This window comes from Cercospora beticola, chromosome 5, assembly GCF_033473495.1.
Source record: "Cercospora beticola chromosome 5, complete sequence".
Lineage (NCBI taxonomy): Eukaryota > Fungi > Ascomycota > Dothideomycetes > Mycosphaerellales > Mycosphaerellaceae > Cercospora > Cercospora beticola.
This window is the reverse complement of record NC_088939.1, coordinates 2,765,637-2,788,835: the sequence shown is the minus strand read 5'-3', so window position 1 is coordinate 2,788,835 and position 23,199 is coordinate 2,765,637. Positions and strand designations below refer to the sequence as shown.

Sequence of the window (23,199 nt, the reverse complement as noted above, 5' to 3'; positions counted from 1 at the left end):
GATGCACATATGTGAATTATGTCGGCAATGCATCTTGTGCATCTGGATGCTCACCGCTGCGTCCCTGACCAGCTGAACGGAGTGAACAGCGAGGTGCGTGTGCGTGCGCGTAGGTGGCTGAGCGCCTCCAGTGACTATGGCGCCTTTCCTAATCCGGAAGATATAGCCAAGTGCTAAGAGAAACCAAGACACCTCACCTCTTCCAAGCACAGCAAGTTCATTACAAACTTTTCTGCGACAGCGTCAACTGGTCCATTCAGTGACCTGCACAATGTTCTGGCGGTCGCCAATTCGTCAGATCCTGACGGATGTCCGAGGCGTGTTGTCAGATCATACTTCCATTCTACACGTGGTGGCTCGCGCGTGTCGATCTTTCTCGAGCATTTGGGCTTCGAGGCGTAGCGCCCAAGTGCAACTCTCTTGTTCTTTCCGTTGTCGGCCGGCTTCTAAAGCGTCACCCAGCATCTCTTGAGACACTTCAGGGCGCCACAGGGGTTGCACAAGACATGCCAACTCCTTGACGACTTCACTCAGCCTGCCTGGAATTGTCATACCGTGCCTCATGCTCACCATACACACCGATCGGTTCTCGCTTCTTTTCTTGGGTGACCCACAACTGCATCTTCGTTTACGGCTTGTCATTTGGTATCCTGAATATAGTGTTCGATTAGGGAAACTTACAAGCCACCACAAGCTGTCGCGTTGTCGTGTGCTTGCTTTCCTGTTCCGCTCGGACTGGCGGGCGAAGCAAGATAGTGCATTCTGAGACGAATTCTAGCTTGACTCACGTGAGCCGGTCTGCTGCACGGAGAGCTATTCTGAAGTGATGTCAGCTTGTAGCGCCTCATTTGTACCATTCACCAGCATATGGGCTGCTATTTGCAGATCCAGGATCTGCATCATAGCCAGAAAGAAAGTGGGATTACCAATGGCTTCGGCGTGTGAGTGCTGCGTCACTCGGGTCTTCGTCTTCAAATTGGCGACCATGCGCAAAGAGGCAGGCTCCTAAGGCTGTGCAAATATCTGCTTCGTGATCCTATTGTTGTATCGTGAGAGTTGTGAATACATAAGACAGGCGATTTACCTCTTCAACATGATCATCACACGACAGCTCGACAACCAACCTTCGCTTCCAACAACATTCGTTGACGCTTTCACTGTCGCTTACAGCAACGCAAAGTCGAACTGTCGAACTCAGTATCAGCAACCACAACAACAATCTTCAACCTCATCCTCAGCAAAAATGGGCGCCCAAAGCATTCCAGCTGTCTCTGAGCGTGTTATGCTCGGCAACCAGATCGCGGAGAATGGCCCTCGCATCCTCATTTGTCCCAGCGGCTTCAAGGAGAGCCTTGGTCCAAACGAGGTAGCGGACTGCATCGAAGCTGGCGTGCTCCGAGCTGTTCCCACCGCGAAGATCATGAAAGCTCCCATGGTCGATGGCGGTGAGGGCTTCACCGAAGCCCTTGTGGCAACCACTGGAGGTCAGCGCCGATTCTTGGAAGTCACAGGACCAGTGCGTGAGACCGTACCATCCCACTACGGCTTTCTCGGAAACACACCCACCCCAACAGCAGTTGTCGAAATGGCAGCCGCTGCTGGGCTGAGCATTGTGCCACGCGACCAGCGCAACCCCCTTTACACCACGACATTTGGTGTGGGACAGCTCATCAAGGCAGCCCTCGATGACGGCGCCATGAACATCCTGCTGGGATGCGGAGACTCCGGTACATGTGACGGCGGCATCGGAATGGCACAAGCACTGGGAGCCCGTTTCTTCACCACCAAGGGGACAGAAATCCCACCTGCTCAGGGCGGCGCATCGTTGACTGACCTGGCAGCCGTCGATTTGACAGGCCTTCACCCGAGACTTCAGGAATGCAGCATTGATGTGGCATGCAACTGGCACAACGTCCTCTGCGGACCGAAAGGTGTCGCACGAGTGTTTGGGCCGCAGAAGGGAGCCACTCCAACCGAGGTCGAGCTTCTTGACATGGCCATGATCCGGGTGGGCACGGTCGTGAGCGACGCAATCGGCAGGGACATCAGCTACGCTCCTGGAAGCGGCGCCTCCGGAGGAATGGGCGCTGGTCTGCAGCTCATTGGTGCCCAGCTGCACCCACGATTTGACATTATTACCAAGTTTTTGAACATCAACAGTCTTGTCAAGGACTGTGATGTTGTCATCACTGCCGAGGGCGGCATCGACGAGCAGACGCCACGGGGCAAGATTCCCGCAGAAGTAGCTCGCATTGCCAAGTCCCGAGGAGTACCAGTCATCGCACTCGCTGGCACTGTTGGCAAGGGCGCTAGCTGCAACTACGAGGCTGGTATCGATGCGTATGCCAGTATCCTGCAAGCCCCTGTCACCCTCCAGGTGGCCATTGAGGAGGCCGAAAGGCTGCTCACTGACGCTGCGGAGAGTGTCACACGCATGGTGATGGTCGGTTGGAGTTTGAAGCGTTTCAGAGCCCCGTCCCCTCTTCCACCAACGGGAGCTGCTATGGCGTTCAAGAGGAGCAGAACGTTTTGTTATTAAATTATACCCATGAATCTGTTTTTGGGGAGGAGTCATGATGATAGCCAGTAGCGATTATTTCCAGTACGAGGAGACGAATGATGAGGTTTATGATTGAAGTTCCTCGGTTCGTTCATTTGCCTTGCTTCTCGTGGTGATAGCACTTTCCGCTACCGACGTCTCGCCCCCGAAATAGCAAGGGGTCGCGTGTCCGCCCGCAGTGCTGTGGGATTCCGGTCAAGCTTGTCTCGCGGGAGGTCTCGTCTTCCTGCTTCCGGCAAATTTTCAAGGTTTCCACGGCCATATCTAATGACGGAATGGCCTGTGGCGGAGTTGTGTTGCATAAATTAAGGTCTTGTCATGGTCATGTTGAAGGGAGCGATCGCTCAGGGTGGGAGTCGTTGCCCGGCTGGTCCAGAAGGCCTCTGCAGTCGCTCTTGCTTTCCAGGGAGACGTGATCGAAAAAACCATGGCCGCTTCCATTGATGTTGGCATCCTCTGCTGCACTTGCCCATCATGCCCCTGCCAGAAACTTGACATCTCAGGCAGAATTTTCCCTCGTTGTTCATCCAGGCGTTCCTGCACCTCGCGCCAGTTGCTTCAGCTTCAGCATCCCTTCAGCTGCTTGTGCAAGCGAGCTGAGTGTCAGTTCTTGATCGTAGCTGCTGCCTACGGTGTCCACGTGTTCGATGCTGGGCAAAACACAGCCTCGTGGGCGACGTGTATCCTTGTGTAACGTCAAAAACAGCTGCGTGAATGAAACGAAACGTACCTGAGCTAGCGTCCGTCTAGCCGCATCCAATCACGTAGCTTATCGCCGCACCCTTGTTACCATCAAAACACTGGAACGGCGCGTCTTCCACAGAAATGCGGTCTTCTCGTAGCTGTACCACCTGCAGATCCAATAAAACACCTGCAGAATGCATCGTGTGTCAGACTCTCGACAATATTCCTGTAGCACAGCAGTAGCTGTTCCTGCTGATGCAGCCACCACAGCACTCAGCTCATGCTTCGTCACATCTCCACCCAGATGCAGCCATTCTTTAGCTGCACCACTTTCACGAACGACTCATCGAGCAGAAGGCAATTCACATCGCCTACACGAGCATGCCAAGTTTGTCAGCATAAGCTGTGTAACAGTTGTAACGCAAATAGTTACTGGCGTGTAGCTGGCCCTTGTATTCTTCATTAAATTCTCTTAGTTTTGACCGAAGGAGAATTGTGGTGTGCCACATTGGACGTAGATTGTTGAAGGCCGGTTTTTACATTTCCGTAATTGGGCAACTTAGAATTACCGTCCATTCACAGCTCAGGCACACATCACCTGGCGTCCTGTTCACTTTTCTTTCCTGTCTTCTCACCATCTTCCGCTTCTTCCTTCAGAAGCTCCTCTCTCTTTTTCGCAGCTGGGCTTTGATCCTCTTTCTCATTGTCCGCCTCCTTCGCCTCTGGCTTTGGAGCAGCAGCCTTCTTTGCCTTTCCTTTTGATCGCTTCTCGCCAACGTATTTAATGCTTCTCGTCAAGCCAGAAGTGAATACGCCTTTCACTGACTGCATGGCCGCTGGCCAGGCTACAGTTTTGCGAACACAAGTTGACATGACTTCAGGGAGATCTGGCTGCTCTGCTATTCTCTTCTCGAAGTCACCACCTTCGCGCCGCTTCACTCCAGAAGGATCTTCATCCTGTTGCGATTTCAGGATGTCCCCGAAAGCACTCCCAGGAATCTGGAATTTTTTCATGTATTGGTAGTAGAGCTTTTTGCGGAACTCTGCAGGCAGGCGGCGGACCATGTTGCCACGTTTTTGTGGATCCATATCTTGTGCCAATGTCAAACCATCTTCGCCACCAAGAACATCCTTCAACTCGGTGATGGTACCGGTGTGGCGGATGGCGTCTTCTTTCTCCCAGCCGTACTCCCTTGGTGTTCGAGAATCTGTGAAGTTGACATTGGGGAGGTTATCAATCAATGGAACATACAGCTGTCGAAATCCAGGAAGCTGAGCTCCTACGATGTTCGAGACCTTGTTCGGCGCTTCCGAAGCGATCATTGAATGCATACGCGGGTCCCCAAGGTAGGACAAACTCGTGATGCGTTCGTACAGCTGCTTTTCAGTGAAGGTCTCCGGAAGCATGAGCAATGCTGTTCGTAATGCTGAGATGAGGTTGACCTGATTTGACAACCGAATTCTGGGGTCGTCGCGAAGAATCTTCACGGGCTTCTGTAGTCGCCCTGCAAGATAGAGTGTATTCCAATCCGTAAGGTCCCTGGCCAGCGTATCAAGATGAATCACGCCATACTTGATCATGATGCCGTTGACGGTAATGTATGGATTGTAGTAGAGCCCAGCTCCCCATCCATCTTGCATCCAAGACACCAGCGCTGAGCTATACGGCATATGCTTTAGGCCAGAGTAGTGATGTGGGTTTTGCTGCAAGTTCAGGCTGTGCCAGTGCTGAGTGTGGCTCACACCAAAAATAAAATCGATAATCTTCGCACCCCCTTTCTGCCAGTCCTCGACAGCCTTAGGTGGGTTGGGATGTGGACTGAGGGATTCGCTGCCTGTGCTCGAGCCTGAGGCTTTCTGTCCAAAAACACCAGAGCCGTACGCAAATGCGTATCGTATAGGAGCCCGGAATTGCCATAGCACTTGCCGTAACGATTCCTTGAAGTCCTCATTGATCTTGATGTGTTGATTGTAGCCGAAGAATCGATGCGGCAAGTCTGAGAAATTGCTGATGTTGTAATCGGCATTCTCTTCCCAGCCCGGAGGCAGGCTTTGCATGGGACTGTCCTTTGCAGTACTGTCTGCTCCGGTCGCCTCGCTCACGCTGCTCTTTTTCTCACTCAGCTGAGCGGACTTCTGCTGGCGCACAGCCCTCCCCACGCCAGCGCCGTCATTTGAAGTCGTCTCATCTGCTGAAGTCTTGGATTGCTGTGCATTCTGCTGGTCCCGCAGGCGTTGCGCAAGTGAGAATGATCGCGTTTGGTGTGCCAGGTACGAAGGTCGAGACTGCCATGCGGCATTGGCGAGGAAGAAACTATTCGCGCCGAGCAAGGAATGGAAGACTGGCGACGCCTATTACACCCATCAACATATGATCAATGCCTCCTCGTTGCGTGATGCAAAGACGTACAGCCAACTTTTGGGTGAGCATTATGCTTGAGAGTGATCTTGAATGGGGAGAGAACGGGGCTAGCTATGCAACACAGATGAGGGATCCATAGTCGCGTCGTGTGCTTGGTCTATAGCATGGTGTGGGCAATGTGTTCAATGACTTGTAGGGAAAGTGAGAATGGTGAGGAGCGAGGTGGAATGGATGGAGGCTTCTGGGGCTCAGCGGCCGTCGCAAGCTGCGACTTGCGTCTTTCCCGTTCTCGTTCTCGAAGCCCGCCCGCTCTGACGTTGTGCCTGACGCTACGGGGCCGAGCCTGCACGTGCCGCTCGCTTAATCCACGCTGCTGTCGATCCGAGTAAACAACGCGAATAACACCAACGACTCGCCCGCAAATGCCCACTTGAACGCGCCAACAGCCACAACATCGTCGCAACATGGCCATGGCGCCGGTCTCCAGCGATACGAGCTCGTTTGTCGGGCGATTGGCGACATTCGAGCAGCCACAACAACTCACGAAGCGACGCGCCAGCTGCAACACCACCAAGAGGAAAGCCGGAAATACCGTCGAGTGGCCGCATGCGCATCCTTCCAAGGAGGCGGTATGTGTGAAAGACATTATATGACACGTGGAAGCGAGACTGACGTACGCGATAGCTTGCCCGCGCGGGTTTCTTCTACCGGCCAGCTTCCGATTCGGACGACAATGTCCAGTGCTTCCATTGCAGTGTCAAGCTTGATGGCTGGGAAGAGACGGACGACCCAATATCGGAGCACTTGGCGCATTCCAACTACTGCGCATGGGCGACAGCCATCAGCGTGACGCGAGACGAAGATTCGACACAAACCGCAGAAACGCGAGACCCGATGGGCGAGGAGTTATACACAGCGCGAAAGCAGACATTCACGACTGGAGAAGGCTGGCCTCATGAGTCGAAAAAAGGATGGAAGTGCAAAGTCGCGAAGCTCGTCGAAGCAGGATGGTGTTGGGACCCGAGCCCGGACGGTGATGAGCCAGATGGAGTTACTTGCTTCTACTGCAATTTGAGCCTTGATGGCTGGGAGCCCAAAGACGATCCTTTTGTGGAACACAAACGACGAGAGCCCCAGTGTCCATTCTTCGCACTAGTCGAACATTATCATGGCACCGCAGAGCCCATGAAGAAGACCAAGGCCAAGGGCAAGAGCCGAGGCAGCACTGCGAGCAAAGCAAGCAGAGTCAGCACACAGAGCGCGATGACTGCAGCGAGTGATGCGCAAAGTTTGAGAGATAGCCTGGGCGACATTCCGCCGAACAGCAGTCTGGCCCAAGTTGATGATAGTATCATGACGGCAGGCACGACCGCTTCAACAGCAACAACCACCAAAGGGAAGAAGAAGACCACAAAAGCTAAAGCGCCAGCTAAGGGCGGCAGGGGTAAGAAGAAGGCTGCAAAAGAGGAAGAGGCTGTTGAATTGCACGATCTGGACTTGGAGCAGGGACAATTGCCGGCCGAAGAATTGGCAACCTCACAGCCGACGACCAAGCCCAGAGGAACAGGACGCGCATCAAAACAAACAGTAGTTGATTCTTCAGTGATTGAGGTGAGCAGTCTCGATGCTGTGCCGACCAAGAAAGCGACACGCGCCAAGAAGCCAAAGGTGCAACCACAGGCTGAGCCAGCTGTGGAACAGGAGCCGGATGAGGTACCACAGACGCCAGATGCAGACGCCATCGAAAAAGCACGCTTGCGCGAAGTCTCTGCACAACTTCAAGAAGAGCTGGACCAGTCTGTCGATAACTTCGGCGAGGACCTCGACCAGTCTACGCCGATTGTGCCAGAGCACCCAAAACCGAAGCGCGGCACTAAGCGAATGTCAGACGGCATGCGAAAACAGCAAGACTCTAGCAGCTTACTTGACATGGACCCGCCCTCAAAGCCTGAACCTGAGCCGAAAGCTAAGCGTGGCCGAAAAGCGAAGCAGGCCTCTACAGCGTCGACAGAGGCGACGGTCGAGACAGGCACAGACGCAACAGATGTGCTCGTTACTGAGGATCGAATAGAGCTCGATCTTCCTGCAGCGAGTCAAGATGCAGAAGCTGATGACGAGAACTCACAACCGATCAAGAAGAAGGCAACGGCGAAGAAGAGCAAAGCGAAGCCGAAAGGCAAGAAAGGCTCTTCTGTGCGGTCTTCGAAGACATCGGCTGTGACTTCCGGGCCAGAGAATACTGAGCTCGAAGCAGAACCAGAAGAAGATCTCGCTCGCGACGAATTGGAGATTGAGCAAGAACTCGAGCGCATAGCGACTGAGCAAGCCTCTCAAGGAGCTCTCGCTATACAAGCGGAACAAGAATTGGTCAACGAGTACGAGCCGTCACCATCACAAGGGCGGCGCAGCAAAGACAACGCAGAAATGCAGCAGCTTCGAGATGAAGTCGCTGCGGAAGCGGAGAAGGCGTTCTCACCAGACCGCGTGTCTTTACTGCGACAGTCGTCGCGGATGCCGGGTGGTTTTACACCGTCTCCTAGCGGAAGTGACAAGGAAAATGTGCCATCTTCTGTGGCGCAGCCTTTGACTGCACAAAAGGCTCCTCAGCTGTTCCTTTCACCCTCAAAAACAACGAGAATACCTTTGGCGCCTGGCACACCGAATCGATCGCCATTGAAGACGAAGAATGTGTCGCCATCCAAGCAGGTCTCTGGACTCCAGTCCTCTGTTCCTTGGACAGCTGTCGATCTGGATATGGTGTTTTTGCCTAGTCCGCAACCCAGTCCCGGGCGAGTTGGAGAGCAGCTTGTTGCCGCTGCCGGAGCATTGACAAGCCCGGAAAAGAAGATGAGCGTAGAAGAATGGGTTCGATATCGCGCCCAACAGGGCGAAGTCGAGTTGAAGAGGAAATGTGAGCGAATGGTCGAGACATTTGAAAAGCAAGGCATGAGAGCCATGGAGAGCTTGCAGGGCATCAATATTGTTGGATAGACGTCCATTGTTGGTCCACTTGTGCATTGCGAGGGCGTTTTGGTGGCAACGCAAGTGGCTGTATATGCATTTTGATCGTTTAGCGGTGATGATATGACAGTACCGCCAGCATTGTAAATGCATGACTGCGGGCTACTATATGAATGGGATTGAACTTCGAACTCCTTCACAATTTTGCTCTTGATCGCTGATACGGTTATCTATTGGCGACGATGCTGACCATGAGACCACCAAGAAACTAGCTCATGACCACACGCACAAGGCCAAAATTCGATATTCGATATTCTGAGTTTGAGATGTGATGGTGGAATGGTATTATTGAAGTGGTGGTTTATGCCAAGACGTACCGGGCGTTCGAGACATGGGGTCCCACTGATAAAGGCACGGACGCGGACACGTTGCGCGCGGTAGCTGGGATTCGGAGCTGCAGAGTGCATAGACATTGGCATGTTGGGAAACAGGTGGGCGATGTGCATTGGGGAGCTCCTTCTAGGCTGTAAGTATTTATATAAAGTACGTGATGGTCGGCTGTGCCTTTGATGTTTCACTGCTTCAACAATTTCATCGGGCTCGGAAGCATGGCGTAGGATGTTTTCGAGAACTTTTCTGTTGTTTTTATATCTGTACCTCTATCGTTACATTCATATGTCCACTGCTGGACGAACAGAGCAATCGTAGTAGTATGCATATCGAAGCCCAGCCACCATGCATGCCCGTTACCCTTGTTGTCCCCACGCCTCGCTTTTCCGTTTCGAAAACAACTCGTCATCGTTTCTGTGCCGCGTCGCCGATATCCATTTCCATAGGGAATCACGAGAAGCATCTCATATTGACAGCTTGTAATTCATGTCCCATCTAGATCAAATGCTTGCTCCTGAAGTAGGCCCTCAAGTATACAATCTGCCACACTCCCAACGCAACCAACATGCCCATCGTTCCAATCGCAAACCACTTCACGCGCTCATTCGTACTCTCATTTGTATCTCTCAGCTTCATCTCTCTCCCACGCAGGTAGTCCAGCTCGTCCACGATCTCTTTCGCGACCTCGCTGATGCGGCGAAGCTCGGCTTCGACGGGCTTCAGCTTCTCGCCGGCTTGGATCGCAGACCAGTCCTTGGCATCGGCGCCTATGTCGATGTCGAGTTCTACATGTCGCGAGGGAGAAGAGTAAGTGCCGTGGCCGGTGAGGATGTTCTCGAAGCAGACGTCAAAGGCGCTGTCGGCGTGTGATGTGAAAGCGTAGCGGGCCTCGCCGGCGACGTCGCGAGGGCGGGCGTAGTCGTTTCCTACAGCGTCTTTGATCTGGAAGATGGAGTCAGTGGGTCTGTTTCCTGGTGTTGCTGAGCTGAGGGCTTCTTGTTGCGGCGCAGACGTACATGCATGTTCAATGTCTGGCCATCGCCCTTGCTGCCGCTGATTGTCGCCGTCACGACAACCAACTGGTCCTTGGCGACAAAGTTGCGTATACAGCGCTCTTTGGATGCCGATTCGTGGCCGGGGTGTGCTTGGATGTCGAACTTGAGCGCGGAAACGAGGGGAAGGAGAAATGCGATGAGCAGCTTGAATGCCAGCATGGCGGCCATATTGGCGGTGGTAACGTTGTCTGTGCGGAAGAGAAGTTACTACATGAAGTGAAGACTGTGCTCCTGAAGAGGCCAGATGCTGAGACGTGGAAGTCGCGAATCGGACCCCTGTCGAAATCCGACGAGGGTCTCCGATCCCTGCCCAGACTTCCTCCTCCCACTCACAACTCTTCCTCAGCTGTCCCACTTCTCTGCATCACCGCGTTACCTCCACACTCTACCCTGGCGACGATGTCCATACCACGATATCAGCCGCCATCTCGAAACAAGTCCTGATGGTTGCACGACGTCGTTGAGGCGACACGCGCTGGTGGCCTGAATCCAATGGATGCGATCCTTAACGGCGCTCTGCGTGTTTCCAGCCGCACGCCTCCAGCAAAGGCGGCGACGTATTCAGAACTGCACAGTAACGAGCTATCTGATGTTTACACGTTTGTGCTTCACGATGCCGTCGTGACGACAAAGCACCAAGCATCTCCGCTTGAAGCAGTGCTCACTGCGTGGCAGTAGGAATGCGCTTGTCGGCAGCTCCGACGGTTACGCTTCGAGGGTCATACAGCGGAGCTCATATGGCTCTGCTTACTCTGTGTTACCTTCCGGCAGTCTTGTGCGCACACTTGCCCTATATCGGACAACGTGTTGGCGGCTATCGCTCGCTGCAGGATCGCTGACGTTAGGGCAAGCTAGTGGATTCAGGCTCATACTCAACTTGGATCTCAAGTGATATAATCAAGTATCAAGTCTGCAGTGCTTCAGCTCACTTGTCGAACATCTCGCATCTTCCCAGTCGCCATGGAATCGCCTATATTCAACGTGCCAGTGACTCTGAGCATTGTCGACCTCTGCACGATCTGCTTCGCAATTCCCGCTCTCTTGGCTCTCTGTCTACTGGGCAACGTGAGTACGATCATCGTCATCGAATTTTCGACTCGTGGCCTTCGTGATCGTTCAAACATGTGTGATAGCTGTGGAATGGGCTGCAGATGCTGCTTGATCGCAGGGACTGAAGACATACGCTAATCATCTGCCAACCATTGTTAGGCACTCTACAATTCGATCCTTTCACCACTTCACAACATCCCAGGGCCGAAGATATGGTCAATCTCTACCCTCCCGATGCATATAACTAATCTGCGAGGGATTCTACCTCGTGTGCAGCGCAAGTTGTTCGACCAATATGGCCCTGTCGTTCGCGTAGGTCCGCGCGATCTTCTATTCAACTCGGCGCAAGCGATGCGCGACATCCATGGCACACGCAAAGGCAGGGTCCAAGCGATGGCGAAGGATGAACGATTGTATCAAAAGTATGGCACTGAAGAAGACCACATTCTGTCAACTCTCTCCCAAGATGTCCATGCTAGACAACGCAAGATGCTGAGCGCGGCTTTCAGCGAGCGGAGTGTCCGCGACCTCGAGCCTATGATAATATCTCATACAGACAAGCTCGTGGATGGCATTCGCAAACTCGGTGTTTGCGGACAGCAAAAGGTCAACATGATGATGTGGCTCAACTACATCACTTTCGACATCACTGGCTATCTGGTCTTTGGTGAGAGCTTTGGCTGTCTTGACAATGGTCAACTTCACCCTTGGGTAGCTTTCGTTCTGGACGCGGCAAAAGCTCAAGTTTTCATGAGCGCACTCCAGCAGATACCTGGCGCAAATATGCTCATCCCACATCTGATTCCAAAAAAGGTTATGGACAACTTAGAGCAGCATCGGGCTTTGACCGAGCAGAGACTCAATCAGCGACTGGAGGAAGGACCTGCCGCAAGCAAAGTTGACCTTGTCGGTTTGCTACTGAGGGACGGTCTGAGCCAGAGCGGCGGTGGGATCAGATCGGGAGAAGACCACATAAGCAAAGGAGAACTGCTTGCAAATACAGCAGTGTAAGCTTTCGCGCCACATGTAACCCATTCCAGATCCTGATCCCCTAACCCGATCACAGTCTCATCAACGCCGGCGCCGAAACCTCCGCCACAACCCTCTCTGGTGCCATCTTCTTCCTCTCCACCTGCTCGCCAGCCCGCATCTCCCGCCTTGCCACAGAAATTCGCACAGCTTTCCCCACGGTCTCATCGATCAACGCCCTTCAAGCCTCCCATTTGCCGTACCTCAACGCCGTGCTTCAGGAAACTCTCCGCTACTACCCTCCCGCAGCCGATCGTGCTCCACGCAGAACACCACCAGAAGGTATGACCATCGACGGACACTTCATCGCGGGTAATACCTACGTCGGTGTTCCACATTTCGCTGCGTACCACAGCGCTTCAAACTTCCATCGACCAGATGAGTGGATTCCTGAGCGTTGGCTAGATGACGAATGCGCGGAGTATGGTTGTGAAAATGACCAGAGGGACGTGATGCAGGCATTTAGTCTGGGAACGTATGGCTGTTTGGGAATCAATTTGGCTTGGGCGGAGTTGCGGATCATTCTGTGCAGATTGGTGTGGGAGTTTGAGTTTGAGTTGTGTCCTGGGCAGGAGAAGTGGATGGATGAGCAGAAGGCGTACATTCTGTGGGATAAGCCGGGCTTGTGGGTGGATCTGAAAGAGAGGAACGGATGAGAGAAGGCAACGAGAATGTATGGACTTTCGGTCATGTCGGATGCTTGCATTCTAGAGTGAGCGCCTGGTAGTAGGCCGCATTGCTTTCTCGATACGCGCACTTAAGCTCGCTCTCGTAACAAACAAATCGTCCCCAATCCTTTACCTTCAAAGACTCAAGCCAAGCGCTGACATATTTTTCAGCTTTTCATCCCTTTCCGACAAACTTCAATGTCTCAAGCCTGCTGAAAGTCCGCTTGCATGGCGCATCGCCCAACAAAAGCCAAGGTCAAAGCGTACTCGAGCGAAGTACAAATCGAAGCATTCACAATTTTATGCCACCGCTCAAATCGTCCGCTGACAAGTCCTCCAACCTGCAATATCTCCCATCCAGCATCGCCGGCTCATGTGTCAGCTTCAGTCTCTCTCAACACGAACGTGTCCGTGGTAAAGCCGAACCACTTCGTGAGGCGCCTCGCCATAGCATACAGCATGATAGGATGCAACACCGGATCTGGATGAGGACGATGGAAGCAGATAGATCCTCCAAGACTGCTGCTGCGAAAACTTACTGCAGAGCCAGCAGCTTCTTCCGCGGTGAAGCCTGCGTCTTTCATCGCCTGGACAAATGCTTGCCAACGAATGGTACCGCCTTGGTTGGACTCCGTATCAGCGCGGTACATCTTTTGAAAGACGACTAGGTTCTCCCTCTTCATGCGTATAGAGATCGGTGCGTGCGGTGTCAGCGGTCCATCGCTATTGAGTCTTGCGCTGTCGTCAGGGCTGTACTCAAGATGTATGGTTCCCATTGCACGGGCGAGTTCGCCAGCAGTCTGCACCGGCTTCGCCTTCAGCTTCGCTTTCTTCTCCGACTTCAGCTTCTTCTCATGGCCGGCACCATCCGAGCCCCACTGGATCTGCGGGATGTAGCCTGTGAGAGCCCTGGCGTTCTCCTCGGCGACAAGTGATTGTCTATCAGACTCCAACTCACATGCCTCTCGCTCCGCTTCGAGTTGTGCGAGATGTGCCGGGTCATTTGCGAACTCAGTCATACTTGTCATGAAGTACGTGCCGCATGGTGAGCTTCTCCCTGCTTCTTGTGCTTTGCCATACTCCGCGAAGATACCTTGCCACAGCTTTCCCAGGCGCGAGCGCGTCAAAGTCGCCTTAGCAAGCCAGGCTAGGTCTTTGCGGCCCTTCGGCCAAGGCGCGTCCATCAGTGATTGAGCCAGAGCGCCGATGCGCTGTTGCCATCCCGACGCAAATTGGAGCCAGGAGTGGCGGCATTTGGGGTCGCCGAGAATGCAGCAACTCTCCCCAGACTTCACCCAAGGAAACTCAATGGTAGGATCCAGAATCTGTTGTATCCAAGCGATGTGAGTGTAGATTTCATCCATGATCATCGCGTCATTGATGTACTCCCGTGTCAGCTGGTCCATGATTCTATCTGTAGCTTCTTCCCTCTCAATGGCCACGAACAGTGATGCGTGTCCAGCCGGATGCCTTCCTTTTCGACCCGCACTCTGACGAATGCCTGCAATTTGCCACTTCAAGCGATCAATGGGGTTGTCTGGGTCGAGTACTTCATTTACATCTGACGTGTTCATATGGTCACCGGAATGGGATGGCGGTACCTGGCGAGGTCCAAGATTTGTGAAGTGCCTGAGCTCCTCAAAGTCTTCACTAGACCGTTCTCTCCAATGTTCGATACTGGCTTCCAATGCATATATGTGCATGGCCACCTCGGGCGGCGTGGTTGTGCCTGGAGTATAGACCTCATTGGAATGCATCATGGCTTTCTTGAGCTCGCTGCAACGGGACGATATGGTGTGCCACATCTCAAAGCGAGTCAGTAGTTCCGTCACTAAGAAGCCGCCGACGTCCTCGTACTGCTTCGCATGCCTGGATCCTGGGGCTGCATTGCTGAGCGCTACCCTCCTCATCTTGATGACTTCCTGTGCGTATGCTGGATCTGTCTGTAGCAGCATCAGCTCATCTTTGACCATTTCAAGGCGTTCCGTGGACTTTTGGTAAAGGTGTTCAGCCGAATACGCAACCGGAGCAGTAAAGGGTTGGTGGATGTATTAGTTCCACGAAATTTCATGGCCGGCAGAGTGAAGATCTTTCGTCGCGAACGATGACCACTGGACCGAGCCGGACGGTGCAAAACCTTCCGTCAGGTTCTTTAGAATATTTTCGAGCACGCAAAGAAGTTCATGCTGTCCTTGAAAGATCATGAGCGCCCTGGGAAGGCCGACAATGATGTTCTTGTGTATTGCGTTCGAGTCGTGATCTGTGAGCTGTCCGTATGGTGATGTATCGCTGCAGGCTCCGCCAGTCAGGCGCAACAGGACCTCGCTGGCCTCTCCGCCGGAAACATGCACTTCGTGGGCACCTTTCTGCCTCAGCTCGACATCCAGTTCGTGGAAAGGCTCATCGTAGCCGACTTTTGCCAAGCCACAGGTGTATAGTGGCACCGGCATGGCTAAGGCGGTTTCGGCGTGGTGGCTTGAGATGTTGTGTCGAGTTGGTGCAGCAAAGACTGCTGGGACTTTTGAAAGTGAGGGGGCTGAGGGCCCGTGCTGTTATTGTCCTCTCGCCGTTGAAGTCACACCTATGCACGCGAACACTGAGCATCTTGTATTGGAGCGCTAACTTTGCTATGCTCCGCACGTACGACCTGGCATAGCAAGCGCGAACAAGCGAAGCTCTTTCTTGTCCATAACACTGTCGACTGGACGAGTGCTCACCGTGATGACGCGGAAGATGGCAATCAGCTCTCGTCAGGACACGGAGCGGCGCGAAGCAGCAGGTCGAGAAGAGACGCTGACATAGGCACCATCAAGTCTCCAGCAGCGACAGCGTAACCGCATGTGCCATCTGGCACTTTTTCGGTCGTCTCCATGCTTCTCCCGTTGGATGCGGGATCAACACTGTCAAGTTGTGGACCCAGCGACTTCGTGCGCTGAGCTCTTGCGAATGTTTGTTGTGGTCTGCAGGTCGGCGTTTGGTCGGGAAGTGAAGTCTGAAGCGACAAGCGTGACCGGATTCATCCTTGGCAAACGCGAGATTGACGCGTCTCACCAACACCCCAATGTTCCTCATCTTGTTCTGTACCGCGAAACTGTGTGCCACCATCCATCATTATGTCGTTCGTAGAGCTCCCGACAGAGCTCATTGAAATGATTTGCGTACGCTGCAGCCTGGACGAGATCAAGGCGCTCAGGCTCACTTGCCACTCTTTGCGAAATGTCGCAGATGACTACTTGTTCCCAGAGATCGTGACTGTCATGACAATCGACAGCATGAAAGCAGCCTGGCAGATCGCTCAACATCCCAAATTCTGTAAACAGCCAAGGCTCCTTTATTTTCAAGGCGATACGTCGGAGCCGCTGAAGTTTGAAGAATGGAGGGCGAAGTTGGAATCACAGATCGAGGTCGACGCACACATCACAAAGGCCGACAGGAAGCACCTCCAAGAGCTTGGCGAAATCTCCATGCGACGGGGCCGGGAACGCCAGATCGATCCAAATCTCGAGGCGCGTGAGAAGGCTCTGATACAATTGATCAGAGCCAATGCGGATGCACAGCCCAAGCCAAGCTACTCGGCCGCTCAGCTGCAGAATCATTTCGAGTACTACAGCGAACTAGCCTATGAAGGCGTACAAATTGTTGAAGACGGGGTGATTCAACGGTGCATGCAAGAAGTCTTCGAGAAGTGCAGCAACATTCGTGCCTTCGACTTCACTACAGCCAACGCACTGCGTGTCCACACCCACAGAGAGAACAAGCAGTTTCGAAAAGGGCTTATTACCCCGTTCGGAGACTACGATCGGTGTGGAGAAGGACTGGAGGCGATGGGCGAAATAGTACTCGCAGCTGAGAAGGCCGGCTACTCGCCACAGACTCTGAGGCTGGGCTCCGTGTCCTTTCACATAGCCCGTCATCTTGAGTTCTCCAAAGCGATGTCGCGTTTCATGGCCAATGTAGAGACTCTACACTGGATTGTGTCCACGCCGTATCTGGAAGACGACGATCTAGGGGTTGATTCAGAAGAGTTCGCCGAGATCATGCTGGGCTTCTCGGAGGGGTATTTCATCATGCTCATGGAAAGCGCAGGTAACCTCCGCTCCCTGGAAATTGACATGCCGTGTCCCAACCCTGGCGAAGACAAGATTGAGCTGTCAGATGTGGTCGGCTCCATAGTCTGGGCGAACTTGCGAAACTTCGCTATTACAACGGTTTATGCAAATCCCTCGGACTTGGTCGACTTTCTACTGCGACACGCGGGAACCCTGGAGCGCCTGGAGCTGAACGAAGTCACACTTGAAGGAGAGTGGCCCGAGTGCTTCTCTAGACTCGCTGGCAAGCTTCCACGCCTGAAGGAAGTGCAACTACGAGGTGTCTTCTCAGTTGGTCATGGCGCGTTCTTCTGTTTCTTCGGCGATCTCTACACATCTCGCGGCAACGAATACTCGCAAAGCGTGGCAAGATACATCATCGAAGGCGGTGAAGAGTTTTCCATGCCGCCTGGCAACAATAGAGAAGAGGCCATGATCCCGGATAGTGAGAGTGACGATGATGAAGAGCCAGACTGGGATGACGAGAATTTCTTATTTGCCGAGGAGGACGATGACCTTCTTGGTATTGATGTTTAGCATTGAAGAATCATCGTTCCGATGCCGCACATCTACATTACTACGGTACAGACTAACTCGAGTCGGGGGCTCTCAACGGACGCTTATCTGGATTTTCAGATTTCAGGCAGAATGCACCGACCTTCACTTCTACACTGTGAGCATACTTCCCGGCGTTGCTCCAGTTCTCGCCGTCAAATCTGGCCATAGCAGGGCATAAGCCAATAGGACGCCCGGAGTAGCGAATGCGCAGGTACCAGCTTGCCATAGAAGGCACGATCTGCGATTGCCAAAAGCTTCGGCGGCAAGCTGTGCCTTACTAGATGCAGTAGAAGCATGGCTCACTGTCGACGCACTCCTTGGTCGTATAAACGTCTTGGCACTCGCTGAGAAAACCAAGCTAAGAGGTGGCAGCTTCCTTTTACGAGCTTAGCACCAAGGCTTGTGCGGCTGCCCTGCATGGCCATTGAACCCTCACGTAGCTGTCAACACTCTCCAGCTCGCCGAGCGCAGATGAAGCGGCGGCACTATACCGATGGACTCTTGGCAAGCAATGAAACGTTACAATGGCAGCCAACAGAATGCTCAACGTGGTTCTCATAGGACCGGCAACCTGAGCGGCCTACATGTTCCCCACCGACGACTGTCTAGACCAGCTATCTTTCCGGCACAGAGCGAACGAAAGTCTCTAGGACCGAGCTACCCACGTGCGTAGGCGAAGAATGCATATATGATTGCGGAATAGCAATTGTCAAGATTTCTATATACGGGCTTCCAGCAATGTATAAAGCTTCACTCGATTCCCAGATCCAAAGCGCATCATCATCATCGGTCTGGAACTTCGAACGACTCAAACATGAAGACAACCCTCCTCATCGCAGCTCTGTCTGCCTCTCTCACCGCAGCTCGCTCCACAGTCCGCCATTTCTACACCTCCGATTTCAATGGCGAGTACGCACGCCAGGTCGGCTTCCGCGGCGATCCAGTCCTCTGGGGCTACGGCCTGAGAGACAATCTTCCAGGCACAACAGCACTGTACACTTGCCTCACCTTCTCTCCCTCCACCACTCCAACTAATGCTCATTTCCAGTTACCGCTGCCGCCACGTCCAACAAAACCAATATCTCATGACCACACATCCCGCCTGCGAGAACGCGCCAGGTTTCCAACTCGAAGGCAATACAATGTACATTTACACTTCCCGAGTCCCAGGCACGCAACCACTCGATCGCTACGTGAACTCGGAAGTCGATCACATGATTGTTCGACGAGATTGGTATCCTTCACATCCTGCTGGGTATAGCTGTGATGCCTTGTATGGTAATTATGTGAGTGAGGGAACCTTGGGATATCTGAGGACTGATGGCGGAGATGGGACTTTGCCGCTTTATGGGTTTACGCAAGGGAGGCATTCCGAGAATGATGGGTGTCGATCTGGGAGGGAGTAGCGAATTGCCAGAGATTTGTTGAGGGTAGCAGTAGGAAGTGAAATGCAGATGATTGGTTGCTTAATAACTTCCTGGGCCTCAAATTACTTTGGCCGAGAGCAAAAATACTATGTACATGAATCCTTCAAGCTGAAAAGCGGAAATCTGCAAAGACTTGCTTGTCGCTGAAATTTCTCTATGCTCTGTCATTTCTCTTCATCTTGCTTCGATGTATCAAGATATTACCCCTGCTCTCTGCAAGCTCTCCACGTCCCCTCCAGCCTCAATGACAGCCTGCATAGCTGCCTGACTCAATTTCCGTCTCTTGTCGGCAGCTTCCTTCTCCCTCCTCGCTTTCGTCTTCGAGCTACCCGAGGGTGCGACACCACTTAGAATCTTGCCCGCATCGCCAGGTGTGAAGTTGACGAAACCACCGCCTTTGTCGCCTCCGTGATGACGAGGTGTCGTGCTCGCAGATTTCGTTCTGCGGTGTTGTGATCTGCGACGAGAGGCAGATGTTTGCCGTGATCGGGACTCTGTGCCTGGGCGCGTGGGTGATGGCGAGCGGTCGTGTGAGTTGCGGCCCCTTTGACGTTGCGGCGTAAGTGGAAAGTCGAGATTCGCGGGCTTTGAGGCGGCGTGAAGACCGTTCGGTGGCCGGAAGTTTGTGCTTGGGAGGCCGTTTGGTAGCGAGGGAACATAGTACGGAGTGCTAGATGGCGGCATAGAAGAGATGTGCAGCACGTTGCCAGGAACAGTGGTGTAGTTCCCATTTGAGTCGCAACTGATGCCGAGCCCAAGGTTCTGATTCTGAGCATGGGCGTTGATACGAAGACTGTGCTCAAGGGTATTCTCAAGGCCAATGAATGGGTCCTGAGGGTCAACTGCCGATGCCGTCGCCTGAAACGTCGAGGCGAACGGGTCGACGTGTGGTGCACTTGTGGTGCTCCATGGGTCGTCGAGTTTCGGGGAGCTGTCAAAGCCAAAATCGAATTCCTGGATCTTGTTTGCAGCAAGTGGCCAGGTTCTGTCAGGATACAGAGGTGCGGTGTCGTTCAAAGGTACTGTCTGTGTCGTGTATGGATTTCCAGGCAGAGGCGGTGCTACGTCGAAGTACGACGGAGCAGTATGACTTCCTGGACTTAGAAGTGGCGATGCGAGAGGTGTGTGAATGCGGGTAGCCTGATTGAACGTGCTCGCCAATGGCGATATCTGTTCATCACTCCCCTCAATGGCAGAGAATGTTGGTGAACCGAATGCAGCGAAGGAGTGCTGTGCAGATCTGGCCGAGAGCGGCGGAGACTCTGGAAATGTGTTTATGTTGTTGTCCACGCGCAGCTCAAACTTTTTGGGACTTTGAAGTATTCGCTCCGCCCATACGTCCTTGAAGCCCGCTCGATACCTGGAAGGATTCATCATCTTAGACGGAGAACCATTTCGCTGGCGGATGGTGGCATTTGGGTTGATAGCAGCAGTGGCTGCAGGCTTCATCACCCCAACAGGCCGGCCACGTGACACAGCCCGAAGATTTGATACACTACGCTGTTGTGTGGGTGTCTTGTTTCCGTTTGCAGCGTTACCAGTAGTACGGGACTTTGATCGCTGCGCAGAGTATGATTGGCCAGTGGGTGAAGCTGGTATAGCTGGAGGCGAAGGGAAGCCACCCAAGCTTAGGAAATCGGGATGTGACTTCGCTGCTCGGAGCTTTTGTCGCCTCTCGCACTCTGCTGCATTTTGCTCTAGTGCTCGTAGCTTTTTGTGCCAGAAGTCCGATGGCGCCTTGGCCTTTGGCTGGCACGCCGCAGGTGCTGTCGACTCTTCTGGGTCCCAAGGAGGGATTGGCGAGGTCGCCTCTGTTTGATTGCTTTGTTCGCTCGATCCGGAAAAATCAAAGAGCTGGCAGGAGTCATCAGAACTGCTACGTTCTCGTTGAGTTTCTCCAAAGCCAAAAGGATCGTCGCCTAGATATTCCTCAAGGACATTGTCGCGGATGCTGTCCCAGTCAAATTCTTTGTTGACAGGCCGCATGTGGTTCAAGCTCTTGCGGCTCGTAACAGCCATGGCGGGCGGCGGCTGTTCCAGACACTTCCAGAAGTCGGCAGGTTCTCAGCTGTCAGCAACAGCGCGCAGAACTTCGCTGATTTGAATTTCGCGATATGCGTCGGCCGTGGTATCTTACTGAATCAAAGAAGCTTCCGCAAAGGGTAATCAGATGATGCGATGCTAGGACATAGCTATTCTTCCCAGCCTCCACGCATTCCACGCGGTAGACCCAGAGACAACGTCGATTGGCCGTTGCACATGGCGACGTAGCTTCACGGCACATGAGGTGACGTTGCTCACGAGAATGGCTTTGTATAAGCGCGCATTCCATTACTGCCGCTCAGTTGGTAAGGAATGCATGATGGGCGGCGCTCCCGCTGTGACGTGCGATCCCACGATCTCTGTGTTTCAGACTTGTACTGTAGCATGGCCAGTCATAAAACTCTCATCTGTTCGCATTTTCAAGCTGGCATCTTGTCGCTCGATCTGTGTTCTAGTCCATGTGTAGAGAAGGGTCGCGAAAAGTTACTGGGGCTGCTCTCAACAGGCGAACGGGCTGAAGGTAGTTCTGCTTGCTCGCCAGGTCGTTGTGTGATTAAACCTGGCTGGCTTCTGCGCTGAGGCGCATCCAGACGTGGCACATCCACGTTGGTCACCGCTCGAGGTTGCACTGATTCTGACTGAATGGAGCCAGGTGACGAATTCGAAAGCAAAGGGGCAGACGTGGCTTGCGGTATGCGTAATCCCGGGTAGAATGAACAGCCCTCATCGTGGAGGCCACCAGTACACATGCACTTGCCAGAAGCTGGAGAGCCGTGCAGCTCTGAAAGACAGCGCTCCAGGGGCGCAGTCGCAGGAACAACGGATGCAGAATAAGGTGATGCGGAAGCAGGTAAGGGAATCGCATAGTATGGTATCGACGATGGTAGCTGAGTACCGTGGTGCTGGAGGTCTCCAGGATGGAAGAACGAACATGAAGGGAGGTGGGTCGTTCCTCGACACGTGCATGAGAAGTCAATCTCACGGCTCCGATTTGATCTGTGCGAGTCAGCAGGCGCCGAAGGGTGGCCATAGTACGCGCGCCTAACCAGATTGTCGTCGCTCTGAGGACGTTCCGCAGCGTGAGACTCAATCCCAAGTGCCGACTTCAGCTTTTCTTGTAACTCCGCAGCCATTGATATTATCTTGTCATGCACTTCTCGATGGCTGTTCTGCAGGTTGCGCTTCACGAATGCGCCCATCAGCATGTTGCATTTCAATTCAATCTCTTCTTTGATGTACAGGCCTTCCTTGGGCTTGTCTACTCCCAGTTCGGAGGGCTCTCGAGACTCGCCTGGCTCGTTCCCGCCTATACTCCATCGGCTCTTGATATCCACTCCTGCCGGCGCAAACACGTGGGTCTGTATCCCATTGCTCAAATTGTAGAAGCACGCCTTGTACGAAACTTCGCCCTTTGCTATGCCGCCCGGCAAGTAATTGATCACGTCCGTGATTGAGTACCAGGTCGCCAGCTCCGCTTCGTCTTTTGTCGCGGCCGGCGGCGCGTCGCAGAGCTCGTGTCGTACTATCAGCGGATTTAGCTGCATCATGGCGACATGGTCGTGGAGTCGGGCCACCGCAGCCTCGCGCGATATGCCAGCGGGAACGGGCGTGATGTGGACGATATGTGAGCGCCCCATGGCGTGAACCTGCTGTTATCGTCACGCAGAGGAGGAGTTGTGCAAGAAGCAAGAAAGATGCTAAGGATACGCGAGAGGTGGGTGTAGCCACATCGCCAAAGCTGCATGCGCTTACCGTTGCTGATCGGCGAGGCTGAGCCAGAGCTGGAGGCGCCACAGAATGGGTTCCTGTCCAGACTTCGCCGTCGTGCGCTGCGATTGGCCTCCAAAGGAGAATTGGGCGTCTTCTCGCACGACCAATGTCATTGTATTGTAAACCTGGTCGTGCATTTATCCTTGCCTGACGACTCAAGCCAAGACGACAGCACGCACGAGCCACCGGCAGGCTAGGTTTGGCGCTACAAAAAGCTTGTCCACAGCAATAAACATGGCGATTGCAGCTGCGTGAACAACACATGTACCATCGCGCATATTGCAGTCTCATTGGGACTCGGAGACCGCTGTGCTGCATGATAGAGCCTCTTCACAGTCTCTTGGCACTGCTGTAGGACCTTCGGTAGGCAGACAAGCTTTTGGGATTCCAACGCGCGAACGACACAGAGTGACGGCATCATCAACAAAACTCTACGCTCCAACCACTGACGCTCCTTCGAATTGACAACCATCATTTCTCTTCATCTGGAACTTCTCAAAGCCTCCGCAACCTACCAGAGAGACAGCATCAACACGTGCCAGCTTCGCACCATT

General features: G+C 53.4%; 11 protein-coding genes across 11 annotated transcripts; 5 read left to right on the top strand and 6 right to left on the bottom strand.

Annotated features, from left to right (window-relative positions):
* Positions 1-1,093: 1,093 nt before the first annotated feature.
* Positions 1,094-2,539, top strand: RHO25_008362 (uncharacterized protein; the record flags this gene model as incomplete). The annotated part of the gene is made up of 1 exon (XM_023600494.1): positions 1,094-2,539. The coding sequence occupies one exon, from the start codon at positions 1,094-1,096 to the stop codon at positions 2,537-2,539; it is 1,446 nt and encodes a 481-aa protein (XP_023449453.1).
* Positions 2,540-3,838: 1,299 nt separating this feature from the next.
* Positions 3,839-5,675, bottom strand: RHO25_008361 (uncharacterized protein; the record flags this gene model as incomplete). The annotated part of the gene is made up of 2 exons (XM_023600493.2): positions 3,839-5,596; positions 5,655-5,675. The coding sequence occupies 2 exons, from the start codon at positions 5,673-5,675 to the stop codon at positions 3,839-3,841; spliced, it is 1,779 nt and encodes a 592-aa protein (XP_023449454.1).
* Positions 5,676-6,070: 395 nt separating this feature from the next.
* RHO25_008360 (uncharacterized protein) lies at positions 6,071-8,597 on the top strand (the record flags this gene model as incomplete). The annotated part of the gene is made up of 2 exons (XM_023600492.2): positions 6,071-6,235; positions 6,291-8,597. 2 exons carry the CDS (start codon positions 6,071-6,073, stop codon positions 8,595-8,597), a joined length of 2,472 nt encoding a protein of 823 aa, XP_023449458.1.
* An 855-nt stretch (positions 8,598-9,452) lies between these two features.
* ERV25 (vesicle coat component) lies at positions 9,453-10,180 on the bottom strand (the record flags this gene model as incomplete). The annotated part of the gene is made up of 2 exons (XM_023600491.2): positions 9,453-9,899; positions 9,974-10,180. The coding sequence occupies 2 exons, from the start codon at positions 10,178-10,180 to the stop codon at positions 9,453-9,455; spliced, it is 654 nt and encodes a 217-aa protein (XP_023448963.1).
* A 792-nt stretch (positions 10,181-10,972) lies between these two features.
* Positions 10,973-12,747, top strand: RHO25_008358 (uncharacterized protein; the record flags this gene model as incomplete). Its single annotated transcript, XM_023600490.2, has 3 exons — positions 10,973-11,077; positions 11,339-12,069; positions 12,129-12,747. 3 exons carry the CDS (start codon positions 10,973-10,975, stop codon positions 12,745-12,747), a joined length of 1,455 nt encoding a protein of 484 aa, XP_023449459.2.
* A 383-nt stretch (positions 12,748-13,130) lies between these two features.
* Positions 13,131-14,732, bottom strand: RHO25_008357 (uncharacterized protein; the record flags this gene model as incomplete). Its single annotated transcript, XM_023600489.2, has 1 exon — positions 13,131-14,732. One exon carries the CDS (start codon positions 14,730-14,732, stop codon positions 13,131-13,133), a length of 1,602 nt encoding a protein of 533 aa, XP_023448964.1.
* Positions 14,733-14,810: 78 nt separating this feature from the next.
* RHO25_008356 (uncharacterized protein) lies at positions 14,811-15,209 on the bottom strand (the record flags this gene model as incomplete). Its single annotated transcript, XM_023600488.1, has 1 exon — positions 14,811-15,209. One exon carries the CDS (start codon positions 15,207-15,209, stop codon positions 14,811-14,813), a length of 399 nt encoding a protein of 132 aa, XP_023449455.1.
* Positions 15,210-15,872: 663 nt separating this feature from the next.
* Positions 15,873-17,384, top strand: RHO25_008355 (uncharacterized protein; the record flags this gene model as incomplete). Its single annotated transcript, XM_023600487.2, has 1 exon — positions 15,873-17,384. One exon carries the CDS (start codon positions 15,873-15,875, stop codon positions 17,382-17,384), a length of 1,512 nt encoding a protein of 503 aa, XP_023448618.1.
* An 835-nt stretch (positions 17,385-18,219) lies between these two features.
* RHO25_008354 (uncharacterized protein) lies at positions 18,220-18,811 on the top strand (the record flags this gene model as incomplete). The annotated part of the gene is made up of 2 exons (XM_065603053.1): positions 18,220-18,398; positions 18,454-18,811. The coding sequence occupies 2 exons, from the start codon at positions 18,220-18,222 to the stop codon at positions 18,809-18,811; spliced, it is 537 nt and encodes a 178-aa protein (XP_065459125.1).
* Positions 18,812-19,024: 213 nt separating this feature from the next.
* RHO25_008353 (uncharacterized protein) lies at positions 19,025-20,851 on the bottom strand (the record flags this gene model as incomplete). The annotated part of the gene is made up of 1 exon (XM_023600485.2): positions 19,025-20,851. The coding sequence occupies one exon, from the start codon at positions 20,849-20,851 to the stop codon at positions 19,025-19,027; it is 1,827 nt and encodes a 608-aa protein (XP_023449457.1).
* A 1,002-nt stretch (positions 20,852-21,853) lies between these two features.
* On the bottom strand, positions 21,854-22,512 carry RHO25_008352 (uncharacterized protein; the record flags this gene model as incomplete). Its single annotated transcript, XM_023600484.2, has 2 exons — positions 21,854-21,871; positions 21,922-22,512. The coding sequence occupies 2 exons, from the start codon at positions 22,510-22,512 to the stop codon at positions 21,854-21,856; spliced, it is 609 nt and encodes a 202-aa protein (XP_023448985.1).
* Positions 22,513-23,199: the final 687 nt, after the last annotated feature.